The sequence below is a fragment of the Zophobas morio genome, unplaced genomic scaffold, assembly GCF_036711695.1.
Source record: "Zophobas morio isolate AGI-343-1 ecotype UQ-CSIRO unplaced genomic scaffold, CSIRO_AGI_Zmor_V1 ptg000004l, whole genome shotgun sequence".
Taxonomy (NCBI): Eukaryota; Metazoa; Arthropoda; class Insecta; order Coleoptera; family Tenebrionidae; genus Zophobas; species Zophobas morio.
The window spans coordinates 754,206-772,995 of NW_026972109.1; the positions used below are offsets into that span (position 1 = coordinate 754,206).

Here is an 18,790-nt window from a genome sequence, read left to right on the forward strand (position 1 = left end):
CAGCAGCGGAACAACATTTTTGAATGTAATAATACCACCTAGAATAAAATTAGATTCTGAACTTGGCATATTAAACAGATAAGACAACTTTACATCAACTTTTATTTTAATGGCTTTACAAACACATTTGTTTAACAGTTTAATAATACTAGCTCGAGATTTCTGATCAGTGGAATAACATTAACAACCAGTTTACCAATGCATTTATTTCTCAGACGACCTTAATAAATTAAAAATAACACTTATGTTGAAACATATCAATAAAATCAATAAAATTTCACGTTTTTACATGGCATCAATTTTATAAACTGGGAACTTGTAAAAATCTATAAATATAACATCGCTGCGACGATTATACACCTCGCGAACATAAAAATGCTAGAGTCGGAGTCGTATATCAAAACCCGGTATACTATCGGAGTTACGTTCGTAATCAGCGGATTCATAAACATTTTTAAGGTCATCGCTCGAATAATATTATTGTGAAAAAAAGTTGCAATATTTTAAAGCCGAAATTTTGCTGTGAATACAAATTAATGATGTGTGAGGTTAAAGTTGAAGTGGAACGGTAACTCATCCTGATTTTAATTTCTGGAAATGAAGAAGATTTTGATGTTTTTGTGGCGACATTTCCAAGTACGTTGACTTTGTATTGTCATCTCGAAAACAATCAGATTTGAATGACATTCGGGTTAATAAAATATGCAAATTGTTATTTGTTGTCGTTAATTTCGTAGCAGGGGGCATATAAGTCACTTTATACTGGAATTGTCACCTTGAAATTAGTTTATTTATTTTTTCTGATTTATTAATCCGGCATAGAGCATAATTTTTACTGTACTAAAGGGAGTGTAACGTAAACAGGTTATGTAAAAAAATGTTCAAGAACAATGTCACACTACTTCAAGATTAACTTAAAAAGAAAACTAAAAGTTTAAAGAATGGGATTTTTTTCCTAAAAACTGATAAAAAATATAGCAATATTTTTTCTTAGTTCAATTTTACCCTAGGTTGTCATCAGAACGGCGAGAAAAATATTTTTTGAAAATGTTTTAAAAATATTATAAGGGTAAAAATCACTTTAATATTATAAAATTTCTTGAACAAAATACATTGAAATTTAAGCTCTAATTTAATCATTGAATACGGCAGAGGGTCAGCCCGCATTTATTTATTTGTCCCCTCCATAAGACTGATGACGTCAACGCGAAAGATTTTTTTTAATAGGTACATTTCAACTAACTGCAGGATTATCTTATGAAAAATGTCAGTTACCAGTTTTATAAGATATATTTCAAACATTTCTAGAGGCTTCAAGGAACTTATTTCTGGACCAGATATCTTATAAAAACATTAAATAAAAATGATATTCTTATTTTTTATGTTAAAATAACAACAACAATTATTTATTGGTGATAAAGAAATCATAACATACAACGCATTAGTGAAGTACTAATCAAATTTGATAATAAAGTGAATAATAAAAGTTGCCAACAGCTTTTAATGTTTGAAATGTTGCAGACCATGATATTAAATAAATATTTGTTTTAAAGATAATCACATTTTTATAGTAAGTAGATTTTAAAACAATATTAAAAACATGACGTTATAAATTATAGCCGGCTAAAAATTTTCAGAGTTTGTTTCCAACATAAAACCCGTGTAAACAAAAATATTTGTCGTGTCTTTATGATTACTACACAATTTATTTAATTTTTCCTATGTATAAAATGACCTAGTAAGGTTTTATACTATTTGCATGTTTAAACCACTGTTGCAATAAAATTTTATGATAGGTGCTATAATTTATACTTGATCTTTTATATGCTAAATCAGTTTAAGTCTATAAATATTTAAAATATAAACTATTTTGTTTGACACAAAAAACTCTAGATAGATTTTGTAAATAACGTCAGAAGTGGGATCAAGTATATGATATATTTTTAGTTGTTCGTGAATTATACTACACAAAAATTAAAAAAGTTGATCACCAAAGTTTATCCGAACTTCTAGACCACCGCTGCCGCTTCTGCATCTCTGGTAGTCGTCCAGCTATGATTCCTCTTCGGCGCCGCTGCATGCTTGCATCAAGTACGATGCACTTTTTCCCGCATCCTGCTGATGCGATGTATGCATCTCGCGGGATTGTTATAAATAACCGCCACCCCACACACCGCCGCCGCCGCCCCCCGCCGCCTGCTCGCCGCCGCGCAAGCATCAAGAACAACAACATCAACAACAGGTGAACCGCTCGCAACAATAAAGCACGCGTGCATCGTATTGACAGCTCGCAGCCTCCGTAGCGAGGCTAGGCCTCGGCGAGAGGCCGAGATCATAAAGTAGGCGTCGCCCGCGCCAGGCCGCGCCCACCTGTCAAACTGACCATGAAGTTGCGCATTAGCAAGCTCGCAAACTGGCAGCAAGAGCGGTCCCGAAGAGGAGGTTGAGAGATGTGCTCGGGCCGGTGACGAGAGATGACATCCTGAAAAACAGACAGAGAGCGAGGACGACGCGAGCGACGCCGGAGACGCCGGCGCTACAACCTGACGAAACGTTGCGCCGATTGTCGTCCGCCGGTGGTGGGGGAAGCGCGCTCCGCGTTGTCAGTCACTCAGTCAACGGAGGCCCTGCATCCGAGAAGGACGCTCTTCATTGTCCGCGTTGACATTCGCGCCAAATCGCGGTGTGCCGTGCCGGGCGACTGTGACGAGTGCGAGCCATGAGCCCTCGGGCCGAGGCGCGTCCGAGGTGCCGGTGCTGTGCAGTGCGACACTGATTGTTCCATTGGTTTTGCGCTTGTGCTGAGTTCTCGACATGAACTAGTGGGTTCCTCAACGACGCCAACATTTTGCGAAAACTGACCGCGCGAGAGGGCAAAATGCCGAGACGCAAGCAGGATTGCCCCAAAAGGATGAAATGTAAGTGCCCGAACGATACGCGATGCGCACGATCGAGGCGGCGTGGCGAACATGTGCTTGGTCGGACACGCGAAAAACGCGCTCCGGCACAAGAACACGCCAAACTGACAAAATTATCAGACCCGACTGCACTTTGCCCCCAAAAAACACAACTCGGACACTACATATATTCCGAAAAAATACACCGGCCATTGCTTTCGTCGCACCACAAAACGAAACTCGTATGAGTGCCAAATCAAGTCAAATTTGACAGTTTCCGAACTTTGAGTGGTTCAATTTGCCCCCGTGTCCCCTACGTTAAAAACGGCACACTTTTCGGAATCGTGGTGGCTCGGACACCTGAAATGAACCAAGGTAGAGCGAGTTTTCATCCACTGACTCCACCATTGTTGGTTCAACGTGCACCGCCCACCGTTCACGTGGTAGGAATAAATTAAGTTGCAAGTGTCAAAATTCCGTAATGCCGTGACGCAACGCAGTTCCTTATTAATTTCTAGTCCATTTTCAATAACTCGCTTCCAATTAAATCGGAAAGAATGCCGATGCACTTAAAATATTTTCTTATCGTATTTTACGTTGTAGCAATTAATGGGAATTTGCAGTTTTCAAAGTCGCGCCTCAAGGAAATTTAATTTTATGGCGTTTTTAATTGAAGCGTTTGTGATTTATGGTCGCGATGGTCGAGAGTTTTGCTGAAAACGTTGATGGGTCGGTGAAGACCTTGTAGATGGAGAAAAATGGCCATCAACTAGTCGATTAAAATTGCAGTCATAAATCCACGGAGTTCTGTTCTAGTGGGAAGTGAACGCATGAAGTCGATGAGGAATTATTTTAATTTGTTGGAGAAGAGCGGGGTGAAGTGCCTATTTTGGCGAGAGCCAATCATTGTGGGATAAAACAATATTTTATTGTTATTGGCACGAAATAAATCTCGAATCGTAGCAAATGAAAATTTAGTGTCTTGGCGTGTCGGCTGTAAAATGCGAATATTTATGATTAAAAATTGAAAATGGGGTAGGGCATTGGCCCGACGAAAGCCTGATCCAATTAAGTTAATGTGATGTGATACGATCGTCGTCCTTGAAAAATAAATAAATTATTCTTAAGTCAGCCATTTCTAGAAATAGCCGTTGATTTAGTGTCTAACGTTTGTCTTGCCTCGATAAAACAAGACGATGAATCCAAATACAATAAATTTCGTCAAACAGTTGTTGTGCTGCCATTATGTTTTCGGTATTATTAATAAAACACTGGAAAATGATTATAAAAATAGAGACGTCCCAGCGTTGGCACTATAAAAATGACAATAAATCAAAAGCATTTCCTAAACAACACGACCAAAACTCCACGTGTATTTTTATAAACATGCCCACTTGGAAACTTCGTTCTGACAGGAAATATTACGTGCCATTTCGACATATTTCCTAACAGATCGAATCAAATCTTACTCGGAACAATTATCATCCTGTAAATTGTTCGCCCACACCGTGGACGTTTCAGCATGTGTAGCACTTTATTCATGTTTATTACAAAATCCATTTTATGTCTTCATTTAATCGTGAAATTTATTAAAATTGTATTAAGAGTATTTGCTCATATCGATTTCTCAACTGTGACTCACGATATTTTCCACAGTTTATATTGCCATGCAAGCAAGCTTTGTTATTTATATTATTGCCTTATTTCAGGTTAGGCATCAATAATAGATATTTTTTAATACGTCGACTTTCCATTAAAACTAATTTTATTTCTTCATAATAACCGACATAATCTGTCGGCGTGTCGCCACTCCACATTTTATTACAACCAACGATTTTTTCAATATAGCTGAAATCGCACGATTAACATTACTAACCCATTCATTTCCTTTCCCATTTGTGGCCACACGGAGACATTTATATTAAAATATCGACCTTCGAGATTCCTGTCGCTTCGGAAATCAAAACGTGGCTTTCTCAAAATAGCCAAACCGAAAGCGAAAAACACTGTGATAAAACGGTTCAGTCGTCTTCATCTAGACCAGAATTTCGCAAACTCGCCGTTCCATTGTAGTATTTATAAAATGTTTTTCACGTGTTCCGCTAAAATAAAATCCCGGTTTGATTTTCGAGAAACGATTTTTGGCATGCTGAATGGACATTAAACACGAGGGTTCCATTGACACAATCAAGTCGCGAAAAAAGTATGCCAAAACGGAATCGTCCGTCTCCAGGTAATTGTGCGAAGCATGAAAAACGCAATATTTGTCGGCGGGGAACCGCGCCACGAATTTAATAAAATTAAGCATAATTTACGGCACTTTGAGACTTCTTAGCATACATCTGATTTAATCAAATTTGTTTGAGGATATTTAAAGCGAGAACCTCCGAAATATTGTTTAAATCAGCGCGAATTTATGGCTTTTTTGACAGTCTATTTTATAGTCACTTAATATCCATTTTTATAAGTTTCGTAAGACGTTACAAGCGGAATTTATTTAAGAATCTGTGAGATGTTAATTATCGTTCAAAGTGCAAGAAACTTTAATTCATGCACGCTTTTCGAAGCAAGAGGAGATTTTTGGCAAGATTGCGATTACCGGACGCATAAAAATCGTGTGATGGTCTTGCTTGTCACGAGTACGCCTCTGGTTTGAGAGTTATGTAGGGTATTAGATACAGGTGAGCGAACATCTCTTTGTTATGTTCCGTATGTAAAAATGGAGCTAGTTTTGGTCGAATTTTGACAACGTATTTTGAAAAGTTGGTTTTTTCTGGACTGCCGTAAGTGCGATTTATGGGTTGGTTCAACGTAATTTTAAGTAGGTTAGCGTAAGTAATCCGATTATCGAAAGCTTGCGCTTTATACTTGGCGGGAAGTTGTGTTATAAGCTTCGTTTTAATGTAATAATATTAACGATCATGCATAAATCTGATTCGGTTAAATAATTTTTCTGTACATTAAGTGTGATTAACTTCAGAAGTTTTAGTTTTTAATTTAAATGTAATTATCCTTCCAATTACGCTGCAGTAGTTGCACGAATAACTAACTGAAATAAATTTTTGATGGACAGCCAATTTTTCATTAACGGCCATCACTCCGAGCTTTTATAAAATATAAATTAATTTTTGCACTCTATACATTTTTTTTTATTAATTTTCACGGTTTTACTATTTTAACGAAGTGCTAAAATGTGTATAAAAACTTGTATAAATTATAAGTGGCAACTGCAAGTGTATAACAGACACTTGATAACAACTTTTACCTTATCTATGTCGAAATGCCACGACAGTTTAATGTTACTGTAATATCGAAACCCCCACATTTACGATGTATTAAATTTAAGTCGGCTGCACTGGCTTGAATTTTCGCTTGTTACACAACGTGCAAAATCAATTGTCTATTGGTGAAAGCAGATGACTAATTTAACAAAGTTGGTCCCTTTTTCGGTCAACAGGTCAACTTTTACGTTTCTCTATTATTTCAAAATGTTGATGGCGATGAAAAATTCATTTTGAAACGTATATTTCATGCCTCCTTTTAATGGTAAAAAACGGGATGCCACTATTAATGCGGCTTCGAGGGGCAAAAGAGTATCAACAACAACTGCGAAAGTAATATGGGTTGAAACATTTTATGGCTACCATTAAAATGAAAACATGTGGGTAGCTAAACCCTTGTACACACCGGAAGTAAAGTTCGATGCTATTTAACGGCTTGTAAAGTGCTGTCTTTCGATATTAGCATATGCAATATAACCTGGCAAAACGTGGTAATTTAATAAGAATGTTATGATCGTTATTATCGATAACGCGAAATGATCACATTCGAGCCAGAATTTTGAAAAAGAAGACGAATTAGGTGTAGAGGCGACAGAGAGTTATATGTCCATAATAAAGTACGTTTCATTGACATTTTTTTCTTTGTGTTGTTTTTATCAAGATAATTAGATACGCAAGAATGCGTAAAAACTACTTTATTATGAGTTATTTCTTTTTATTTAGCTTTCTAAAAACGTTGATTCAATTAAAACTGTTCTCATCTTCTAGGTTTCATCTTCAGGGAATAGCCATTCATTCCAAGTGAAGTAGGACATTAATTTTTGTCCAATTCCAACAAAACTGTATTAGAACTCAAAAAACATTGTGATTTATAATTTATATCACAACAGTTTATTGTGTTATAATTTTTGGTTATTGTGTTCAAAATTGTGATTTTTGATAAACACAAACAACTATTTTTTTATTTTATATAATATTTGAAAACATGATTAACATAATTGTCACAAAAGATTAAAGCAAATATATTGTTTTTTATATTTTCAAAACTTTTTAAAACGTGTTACCATTATTTTCTTTTAATTCACCCGTGTAAATAATAAGTAAAAATGTTGAAGTAGATGTCTACGATTTCTTTTTTGAGTCAAGAAAAATAAACATGTTTGATGTGTACATAACAAATTTCGTTAGATTTACATTTGGCTATGTAGTACGCTGAAAAAATTATAGTTGGGATGGAAATAGGTTCAGTAAATTTAGTTTCGATGGTAAATTGAAAAATATAAAATGGTACATTTTTTTAAAAATTTTAACAACAATATGTGGCTTTCATTTTCAATTATATTGCACTGAAAAAAATTTATATACCATTTTAAAGAAATGTGTCCAATAAAAAATTATTTTGAGATAGAGTCAACTGCTTTCAAATTGACCCATTTACCCATTTTTTCCAGTTCCATATTTACCCATTCAACTGTAGAAGTTACAGAATTTCCCTAGCCGTTGAAGTACAATACAATAAATTCCTGTTCTTTGAAAAATAATACATTTTCACTTTGCGACAATTAATTTGTGATAATCTCTATACATTAAACAAAATTAACTTCGAGTGATTCTAAATTCGATCATAGCACGTTCCGACAATAAACATCTGGGTTAAAAGAAAATGAAATTTAATTGATTTTGTTTCCTCAAAATAGAGGAGAGGACTATTTAATTATTTAAGCTACAATGGAACAAAACAGGCCAAATAATTTTGAGCCAGCTAAAAAACAATAAACAAGTATAATAACAATAATAAATAAAAACAGAGTGGATTCATAAACCACAAATACGGGAATATATTATTTCATAAAACTTAGAAAATGTTAATTTGGTCAGCGTTTTACCATCGACATTCCTAATTTACATACAAAATGTCCAGTAGTTTCGGAGATTATTTGTCTAATAAAAATCGACACAAACGACAGACGTAAAACGTGAGAGCACTTTTTTCGTACTTTAGGGGTCATAAGAAAACATGAAAGTAGCAAATGTAGCAAATTGCCCGAAGCAAAAATGACACTTCATTTGAAAACTTTAAAGCTTATTTCAAAATTTTTCAAAATTAACAAATTGACTTTAAGGAGACTAAAAAAAAAGTTATTTGAACTTTTCATTATTTGTATTTCGTAAATTAAAGCTTAAAGCTTTTGCCGCCTCGTTGAAATAAAAATCAGTTGGGATAAAGTTAGATTAGTTAGATAACACGCAACTCTTAGATGAGTGACTATTAATGTTTGTGGTTTTTATTGTCAGGTTGGCAACATATTTAAAATTTTATGGTGGCATACCTGATTGTCAAATTGACATTTATGACACCAAGTCGGTAGCCGCCATCATTTTAAATTATCAGCACGTTTGTTAGGCGCGCTTATCTCAAAACTGACAACTGTGAACAATAATTCAGAATTGCCAACACAAAAATTTTCTTCAATCTTTAGTAGTCGGTAATAAATACGATATTTTGATAGGGGTTTTAAGGATTTTTTTTCAAACTTCAGCGGTACTAAAATACAAACTATGAAATTATTTCGTAGTAGTCGTAGTTCTGACTAGCATTCGGCTCGTAATTAAGCTAGACAGAAGCCCGCTTTCTGAAATTTCCAATTTTCCGTGTATTCGGTGCGGGTTGCCTGTTCAGGTAATAAACAAACGTTATGATAACGTCTGTAAGTTGAGAACGTGGTTTTGTCAGAGGTATCACAAATCCATCACGTATGAAGCATGGGTTTTCTCACGGTCTCCGCAACCTATGTGAAAATCACACAAACTTTATCGTAGGTGCTGTAAAGTAGACTTTATTAGAGGGTGTGTAAATTTACCGAGCAAGTCTAGACGCCGTAGAAAATTTCCAAATACCTATCGGCGGAGCACAAATAGACATCATCCGTGAAGTTAGTATGAATGGGTGTTTGGAGGATGAATGGGGTACATAGAGTACAACCATGTCTCACGCACACGCTCCGGGCTGATATCGACCCGGAGCACGCGGTCCTGGCCTGCCTTCGGCACGCTGAAAACAGCGCTGAAAAACCTCGGCAGACGTATTGTATCAAAACAACTGCTGGAATTGTTGGAGAACTCAATTATCTCCCTCCTTTCTCTCCCGGAACGCACACACTGTCATGCATCGTGATGTGTTTACTGGGGCTTCGTGCGTGTGCCCGAACTTAACGACAATAAACTAATCGTCGGAAAAAATTCGCCACTATGTACTCGATCGAAATGTTTATTAATTATTGGGGCTTTTATTCACGCAGAGGGTGTATTTTTAATATTTGACGTGCCACCGGTGCTTCCGTCGCTAACCGACCGGACAATCAATCATCTGTCATTTTTTACTCTCGATTGTTTCATATTGAATACACCTTGCTGCACCCTATTGCGTCCTTTTCTGGCGCGTTGTTGCCGGGTTTTGCGTTTCATACAGAACCACCTCACTGCCAGTATGTGTATGATAGAGCTAATTTATCAGGTGTCAGCATGACAATGGTCATCAGTCGTAGTCGCGTGACATTTTCTAACAACTGCATGCAACCTACTATCAAGACCCAGACTGCTGACGTTATTTTCACCCATTGTTAGAATGACCCTGCTATAAATATAGGCTAAGATGCACCAGCGGTAGCCTAATATTATGCACAGTTGTTATTTATGAAACAAATTACATACGTACTTTTTTTGGACTACTAATTATACCCTTGGGCTAAATGCGTTGGTGATAGGCCATGGGTTGCGATGACTCAGCGCCTATTCGCCCAGAAAAGTCAATTAACAGTGTGGAGACCAAGCGCCGGGGTCAAAAAGTAACACAAACAATGGTAGAAAAACCATCCACATCTTCTTACATTGATTGAATCAGAAATTTTCACGAACCTACTATTTTCATACTATAGCAAATTATAATGTAGACCAGTAGCGTGCAATAATGGCTACAATTATATTAACATTACTCTCCTAATGAAATAATGGCACGGCTTCTATTATCCCATTTAATGTTTAATTTCATTAAATGCATTTGGTTTATTAATTACCAGTGTTAGATACCTGGACTCGTTAACTGTCGATTATTAAAAAATACAAACACTCGTACACCTATCTCCAACCAGCTTCACCCCTTCGAGATCTAAGTACTCTTGTTTGTTCGCGAAAAATCAATCCTGGCTCTTGCTTGAAGTCTGACTCTCAACGTGACGCGACTGGAAATATTTGAATGTTTTATTGGCTTGTTAATAGCGAGTAGTCGATTTTCCCGTAAGTGCAACTATTTCCACGATTATCCTAATTTTCGTGGCGGCTTTCAAGGGATTTTTCAGCGCGCGTCGAGAAAACCCTGTTTATGGATGTTTATTTCGGTACAAAAAATTATTTGATGCGACATGTGGATCGTAAAAGGAGACACATCAAAATCTTTCTTGTTGTAAACCCGGCATTAAGTCCTTTCGGAGCTTATCCGAGCAATTTTCCGTCTGGGCTTACGGGAGATGCATCCCGAAAGCTCCGTTCTTCCGATGGCTTGTTTTTTGATCAGTGGAATAATTTTTAGGAAATTTTAAATTTAAGAACGACTTAGAAAAATAATATGTAGGATTTTGCTTCAGTTATTCAGGTTTATCTTTCCCCAGTCTGGGAAAATTTAATTTTGTAATTTTTCCAAGAATTGTACTTCATAGGCGAGGGAAGTTCTGTCTTAGATAATTTTTTTATTTTCAAATTCTAGTGTTATCTCCCCGTCTGTCTTGCCGCATCTTCGTCTTATTCTCTAATTGATATTTCGTCGAGTCGATGATCGATGTGGAAAAAAGTATCGGATTTCAGGGGCCACCTTGTCCTACTCCCGATTGCCCAGACTTGACCGGATTGTTCTCTGTTCGTTTTCACCACACTTTTTTCTTCATATATGTGTATTAGTTTCAAAATCAATAGAGGCTAATTTTTTATTTTCGCCTTAAATGATGTAGTGAACTAAAAAATTGTAACAAGCTTTCACTGAGTATAATTTTGAGAAACGAGCTGTAAACTATATAATTCTATAATAAATTATTTTTCTAATTTATTTTGATTTATTTTATATAGCAGAATTTATGATGATGTTGCTCGCAATAATTCTTTCTGATAACATGGGTTTGTGGCTGGAAAATCTCCTGTGACAAATCAAGTTACTGTTGCACAACATTTGCATGAATCAATTACTCGATAAACAGAAACAGGTTGACGTGTGGGAATGGACTCCAAAGCTTTTGACCGATTGATCTGACTTATCATATTTTTCCAAAGATATCTTTCTCGTTTCAACTAATTCGAATTTCTATCTAAATGTATTCTTGCATTTATTTAAATATTTGTATGAGTGTAAGCGATAAGAAATATTCACTTACGTAGCTTCGTATAATAATGTTATTAATTTTTCGATCTGAAGACGTTGAGGAAGACCTAGCGAAACGTCGATAATTACAAAAAAATTTAATGTTACTGCTTTTGTGGAATGCGGACCAAAATTCAAGAATATATTTAAACAGAGGGCCTAAATTGTCATTTTTTATCAGGAGTTCCGCAGGGCCCGCTTTGGGACCTTCATTTTTCGTTATATTTACTAATGATCTAAATTTTTGTTTTTGTATACTTTGTCTCATAACTCTTCTTACATGTTTCTTCTAATTTTTTTGTTGCTTGTTCTATATTTTTTTTAGCCCATTTCTTCTTATGTTTCTTTTTTGTATTATTGTCATGATTGATGATCTGCTCCTGGCCTCTAACGAAATTGCTATTTGTAATCTTCCACCTTCTAGTTTCTATTTTTTCTGGAATATTTTTGATCCCTTCATCTTTTGATGTTCTTTAATCTCGTCCATGTTCCTCCTCACACCAATTTCCTTCCACCCCCGAATCCCGAATAGTTGTTTAGTTTAGTTTTCCTTGGATAAGTAAGAAAACGATCAACAGTATAGAAATAACCATTTCGCGAATACCCTCCTTAAGCCTTTTAACACTCGCGCCTCGCCGCCACCACCTCCCGTCCCAATTCCGGCCGTTCTCCCTCTGAATAATTCCATCCCCGACAAATTCCAATCGGAATGGAAGCTCGCATCACTCACCAGCTAATAGATATTCAACAGAACCATCGAATCGGTGTTTGGCAACAAATCGGCCAATGTCGTCTTGTCAATCTGGCCGGCAGTGCCACAAACACCCCGAGCCCGAAGACGAAAACTAATTAAAACATCAAAGATGTCCAATCTCGCCGGAGGCGGCGGCGGCGGACGTCGGAGATTGAAATGTCGTGTGACGTGCTGTCCGTCCGTCAAGTCCAGAACCGGGGGAATGGGGACGGCGAGGGGGCGGCGTGGCAAGCAGGGTGTTGTCGCTGCCCGGGCAGACGTCTTTTGACCTGAGCGTGCATTGCTTTGAGCCACAGACTGATCGATCGGAGGCACTGACGCTGACGGGAGACGGACAGCTCAGAAGTGGGATACTTACGGGGCGACGTCGGGGACGGCGGACGACGCCGCTCCCGCGACCCGGCGAACTACACTTGACTAGGTCTGGATATCGCAACAAACGCCGCCGCCGGCCCCAAACGAAATTCTGCACCTGCAGTTTTTTTCTGGCGTATGTTAACTGCGCCGATGCAAGTTTTTCCGGCGCCGCTCTCTATTAAGAATATTAAAATAATAGAATTGTTATAGTGCCGGTTTTGAAATTGTGAAATTGTCCAAATGGCTTATAATGGATCTCTTTGTGTATTGAGTACTACAGCAATAAAGACTTTAGGAGTGTTATCACACTGGAGTAAATATGCATATTTATGACGTGCTTAGGTAGTTTGCCTGTGGGAATTAAGGTTCTATGAATAAGGTTGTAAATTATTAATAGCATAATGTTCGCTATTTAAGAACCAGAACTGTAGGCATTTGCTTTTTTCAATAGTTAGTAGATAGTCCCACGACTACAACTGCTACTATTATCTGAAACAAGGATCGTCCAAATCAAACATTGACGCTCTAAATGCCCATTTATTAATCAAATGACTTTAATGAAACAGATTGCTTGATTAGAAATCGCCAAATACCCGTTACAACGAGCTCGCTGTCACTCTAACCTAAAATGATTTTCCTAAACGTTCCGCTTAAATATTTGGAAGGTGTTTACAGAATCAACCAGTGTTATTATGGTTGTTTGAATAAATTAAAATTAAGCCTTACATTTTCTGTAATGCAAAGTAGCGATTAATGTAGTTGTCTTGTCTTCTGGCTTTAGTGTATCAGATCTTGCAGTTATTAATAAATTTCCGGTGAAACGGTTTTATAATCAACATTCATGACTTAATTTTCTGAAATATCTACGGTTAAATTCCGAGATCGAGAATTTCGGGATTTGGGTCTCGTAAACGCCGTTGTTTTTAACTGAAAGGTGGCCCCAATTTAAATATGTTAATTTAAAAATATGGTGCATTTCTCCGGTGCACCCTTCAGCCGGTCGAAATTCGCCAGTGTGCACTTGTATCGATTCAAGCTTTTACTTTCGAAGCTTTCCCGCCGCCTTTATCCCCGTCCTTCTCGTAAGTGTCCGCGCCATCATAAAACGATTTTATTACTCAATAATAGCACATCGCCCGTACTGATCATCTCTTAAATGACAGGGTACAGCATCGAGCGAACCCCGTCTGATGTTGTCTTGAATTTTTTAATTTCGACGAAACATGTGATTTGGCAAATTGGCCGATAGCCCGATATAAAACTCGTAGCCGTAATTTTATGTCGCTCGTGAGGGTTTCACCCAGCGCATTTCCGAGGGTGTCCGGTCTGGTCGACTGGCTGGCTGCAAGGCGAATGTTGATTAGTTCGACGTGTAATTTAAGGATACGGATCGCTTTTTATTGCTTGAGTAAATGCTACCTTGATTGGGCTTAATGGGGCCGAATTGCCAGGTTGTACAGGACAAACAAAACTCCCAAAACCGTGGGGGGAGTCGCCGTCTAGAGTTCGATACACTGCAGCGGCCACTTTCGAGCTAAAACCAACGGCGTTGTTTGAAAATGGTTTGGATGATCATGGATTTTGACGGTAATCCGCTGCCCACTTGGTGTGACCGCGTCTTCGTGGCCGTTTTTGGTAGTCGTGGGTGCGTGGGTCGGCGTTCGCGTCAATGTTTATTTAATTGGCCGTTTTCCTCGTTTGCGCCAGATGTGGTACCTTAGATCGATCGAGGTACCACCAAACTAATCATTTTGTCTGTACGGTCGCTTTTGGCGACAGGCCGGGTTAATTGGCAGTTAGGTGAGTGAAGGATCACATGTAGTAACAAAGAAGAGGAGTCGGTGCTTGGTTCTGTCTTGTTTCAGCACGTTGGCTCGGCCGTTTCAAACCAGTTCGGATGCAAAAATGCACGCGGAATATAAGTTATCAGCGGTGATCGTGGCATGTTCCGCCATTGCAGTTCCCAAGAGTCTTTTACGGTAGGAAATCATCATTTACATGAAAAGGAGTGACATGATGGATGGATCTTAATTACTGTGTGAGTGACACATATTTGAGAATCAATTAATTTCTTGCGGGTTTCCTGCTTGGAATCGGTTTAATCGATGGATTCCGTTGATATGTACGGTTATCAATTTATTCAAGTGTGGAAGAATTGGAAGGTCGTAAAAACTTCCGTACTTTCGTGGGTGACAGGATGTGGTTCCAGAAACAAATTGAGCAACGTGACGATTTCTACTTGACATTTGAAAGAAGAGTGAATTTATTGGGTCCTCGTGAATTCGTAGCTGGATGCAAATGCGTCAGGAATTACTTTTGTAATCAGCTTTCTTAGCTAATCACGTTGCACAATAGCCACAGATGAAGAAGACTACAACTTTCCCGGATAACTAATAAAAGATGAAATATAATACGCAATACATAATAAAATTATTCTCTCGTGGATCATTAACTGGGAAATTTTTTAACTGTTTCGGAACGACACCGGCATTAATCTTCCACTTTAATCTTTATTATTTATTCCACATGTCATCATAAAAGTATGAACCGATCCTTTGCCAATTCTAACGTGCCTGACATAGACAAAGTTGAAACTTGCTTTTTCTCTTTTAATTATGCTGATGTTGATTGATGTTGTTAACACTTCACTGTTTGACGACATCGAAAGAACTTTTGCCGTCGTTGACACGTAAATGCTCAAAATTTAGATCGTGAAGATCGACGACTTCATCTGTAATTACTGTATTTTTGTTTGTTTGGCAGCTACAGTTTCCAAGGTAAAAACACTCATTTCAGTTGCTTCTTTATTCTTCGAGTGGTACGCAAATTAGTTCGAAAAGTTATTGAGCACACGTGAGAAAAACTGATTTTTCGTCGTCGAAACTCGTCAGAGCAAGAGTAACGGAGTAGTAGCTCTTGGCATTAGTCAAATGAGAAGCTCTATTGCTACTGCATAGTAAACAAGTTTTTTCTTGATATGCTTAATTAAGCATATCCTACACCATTTAGCTACTAGTCGTCGCTGTAAAAAGTTAACTGATTTTACATGCAGTGAACAGTTTTACGATTTTAATTTGTTAGGTCAAGACAGCAGTCCGATTTATTTATAATGTTGTTAATTAGTGGGGGCGATGGCGTTGTGTCACAGTGAAATGGCCACGTCAAGAACCATCGGTTTTTATTAGTATTGACAGTTGGCGCTTGTAAATAATGGTGAATTTTTATAGAAAGTAAAAATGTGAATTTTTTTTGCTTTTTTGGCGAATTTTTGGACTATCTTTATAATTATAGAAAGAATTCCAAAATTATATAGTTGTTCCTGACCCATACAGTATTTTGAATTTTTTTTTAATATTTTGACCATGTGAAAATCGCGTGAACAGCCGATATTAAAGCCCAATTGAATTTCCCAAAGGGTCAAGGAACGTGTTTGCAAACCAGTGGAACCCTAGGTTCGTTGTTCTCCTGTCCATCATACATATCATTGGTTATTTTATTCTTCTTGTCAACGTTCATGCTTTTCGTTTCGTAGCTACTAGAACATGAAAAAGTAGGTCTTCTGAAAAAGTTTTCGTCTGTCTGTCTGTTCGTCTCCGAATTTTGTGCGTATGTTAGAAATATCATGTAGATGATAAAACGCCAACCAAAGTTTTTCATGATAAGTAGGATTTAAATTTTATGAAATAACATCATCGTGTACTTGTTGTTTATGAATTCGTCTTCAGATTTTTTTTGTTTTTTATATATTCTTTTTTTATTGATCAAATCTCAAGAACGGTACCCCTTAGTGTTTTGCCATTAGTATTACACTGCACGTGTTGGAATTGACATAGTTCTCCTTGCTGAAACAATGTTGGTCAAAACATTTCTCAAGTGAGAAAACTCACTAATATTGAAACAATCTCTGCTTTTAAAATCAATGCATTCATATTTTTTAATCAATTGTTAATCCGTTTCCTATCATGGTCACACCAGACCAAATATAGACAAGTGTGTTTTCGTGACATAATGCGCTCGAACACACAGGGGAGGGATATGTGTGATTAAATCTAATACATTAATGACTCTAGAAAAACAATCTTTACAAGAATATTACTTATCTATTACATTTGTTTTAATATACCGGGTGTATGGAAAATAGCGGATTAACTCTTCAGTATGTTATGTAAGGGGGTTTCGAGGGTCCCAAAAAATTAAAAAAATCTTTATGATGTAGATTATGTAATTTTATAAAAATATAATAACCAGTAGTCATTAATCGTTGTCCATTATTATTAATAAAAGAAGGTTTATTTTTCATTAATAAATAAACCAAAAAAAATTAATAAGACATTTATAAATTATAAACAAAAACAAAACCAACAAAAGAAACCATTGAAGCATAACCAATTAAACACTAGAGAAGATGTTCAAAATTCCCGCCTTGTGCACATAAGTAAGCTCGTAATGCTTCCAAATTTTGATATTTTTTTGTAGAAGTTAGTTGTAGATAAATCTGATTTTAGCAATGAGCCCTATAAGAAAAGAGAGGGTGGGTGGGCGGGGCTAGTATCTGCTAAGATTTTGGTAAATGACATACCTTCTAAGAAAAGAGAGGGTGGGTGGGTGGGGCTAGTATCTGCTAAGTTTGTGTTAATTTTGGGACCCCGCTTTTTTTTCAAAAATTTCAAACAATCTTGAGGTTCTAGGTATTCCTGTTTGGAGCCTCTAGTGTCTTTTCTTATAATAATTTAATTCAATTTTTTAGAGGATACGTCATTTGCCAAAATCAGTCGTAGTAGTTACTAGCCCCACCCACCCACCCTCTCTTTGCTTCGAGGGTATATCATTTGCCAAAATCAGTTTCATCATAGCAATTACTAGCCCCACCCACTCGCCCTCTCTTTTCTTCGAGGGTATCTCATCTGCCAAAATCAGTCTTATCTTATCAAATACTAGCCCCGCCCACCCGCCCTCTCTTTTCTTCGAGGGTATCTCATCTGCCAAAATCAGTCTTATCTTATCAAATACTAGCCCCACCCACCCGCCCTCTCTTTTCTTTGACGATATCTCATTTGCCAAAATCAGTTTTATCTTAGCAAATACTAGCCCCGCCCACCCGCCCTCTCTTTTCTTAGAGGATGTGCCATTTGCTAACATGGGTTTTATTTTAGCAAGTACTAGCGATTTTGGCAAATGACATAGCCTCTAAGAAAAGAGGGGGTGGGTGGGCGGGGCTAGTAACTGGTAAAATAAGACCGATTTTGGCAGATGACTTATCCTCTAAGAAAAAAGGGAGGGCGGGTGGGTGGGGCTAGCATTTGCTAAGATAAAACTGAGTTTTTACAATTTTTCCCGGACTCACCAGTTTTCCATTTTCCAGACAGCCGGTATAGGGTGAAAGGGGACGCCTCGAATAACCTCTATTCAGGAACCTATGTTGTCGAAATTTAGTTTATAAATAAAGACGAATAAGTTCAATCGAGCGAAATAATTGATGGAAAGTAAAATAATCAAAAAAATCGTCAAAAATTTGTTACTGCAATTTCTCTGAATTTTTATTTTGGTATAAAATTGAATATAAAATTACTGTTATCAGTTTGTCAGACTCACGAAATTATTTCATTTATTATAGTTTTTTCTGTAATTCAGTCGAAAATAATAATGAAAAGAATCGTCTCAATCTTTTTGTTTTTTTTTTAATTTATCTGAATTTTTATTTTGCTATAAAATTGACAAAAAAATACTCTTATCTATTTTTCATAATCATGAAATTGTTTCATTTATTATGTTTTTCTCAAAAATCTCGTCCTACATTTTATGAATTTGAAGTCAGCTTGCACTAGGGAACTTTAGTCAGAAAATTATTTTTTTCAAGAAAAATTGCAATAAATTACGAATATTAAATAGTGAACCTAACAAAGAAAATTTTTACGTTTTTTTGAAAGAAAAGAAAAATCTGAAAAATCAAGAAAAGTTAAATGGTATTTCTGTAAAACACTTCTTTCCTTTGCTTTTTTTAAAGTAGTGAATTTACGTATGCACTTTTTCTTATCAGGTACTAGCCCCGCCCACCCGCCCTCTCTTTTCTTCGAGGTTATCTCATTTGCCAAAATCA

At 36.9% G+C, this 18,790-nt stretch overlaps 2 protein-coding genes across 2 annotated transcripts in view; one reads left to right on the forward strand and one right to left on the reverse strand.

Annotated features, from left to right (window-relative positions):
- LOC135136817 (gastrula zinc finger protein xFG20-1-like) overlaps positions 1 to 2,048 on the reverse strand; it is a 68,888-nt gene extending 66,840 nt beyond the window's left edge. Inside the window, exon 1 of the mRNA XM_064066240.1 lies at positions 1,992 to 2,048. The gene's annotated coding sequence lies outside the window, so the exon portion shown is untranslated. The remainder of the gene's footprint in view (positions 1 to 1,991) is intronic.
- A 421-nt stretch (positions 2,049 to 2,469) lies between these two features.
- LOC135136827 (protein tiptop) overlaps positions 2,470 to 18,790 on the forward strand; it is a 226,178-nt gene continuing 209,857 nt past the window's right edge. The window contains exon 1 of the mRNA XM_064066254.1: positions 2,470 to 2,918. Coding sequence (XP_063922324.1) covers positions 2,879 to 2,918 — 40 coding nt within the window. The 5' untranslated portion in view covers positions 2,470 to 2,878. The remainder of the gene's footprint in view (positions 2,919 to 18,790) is intronic.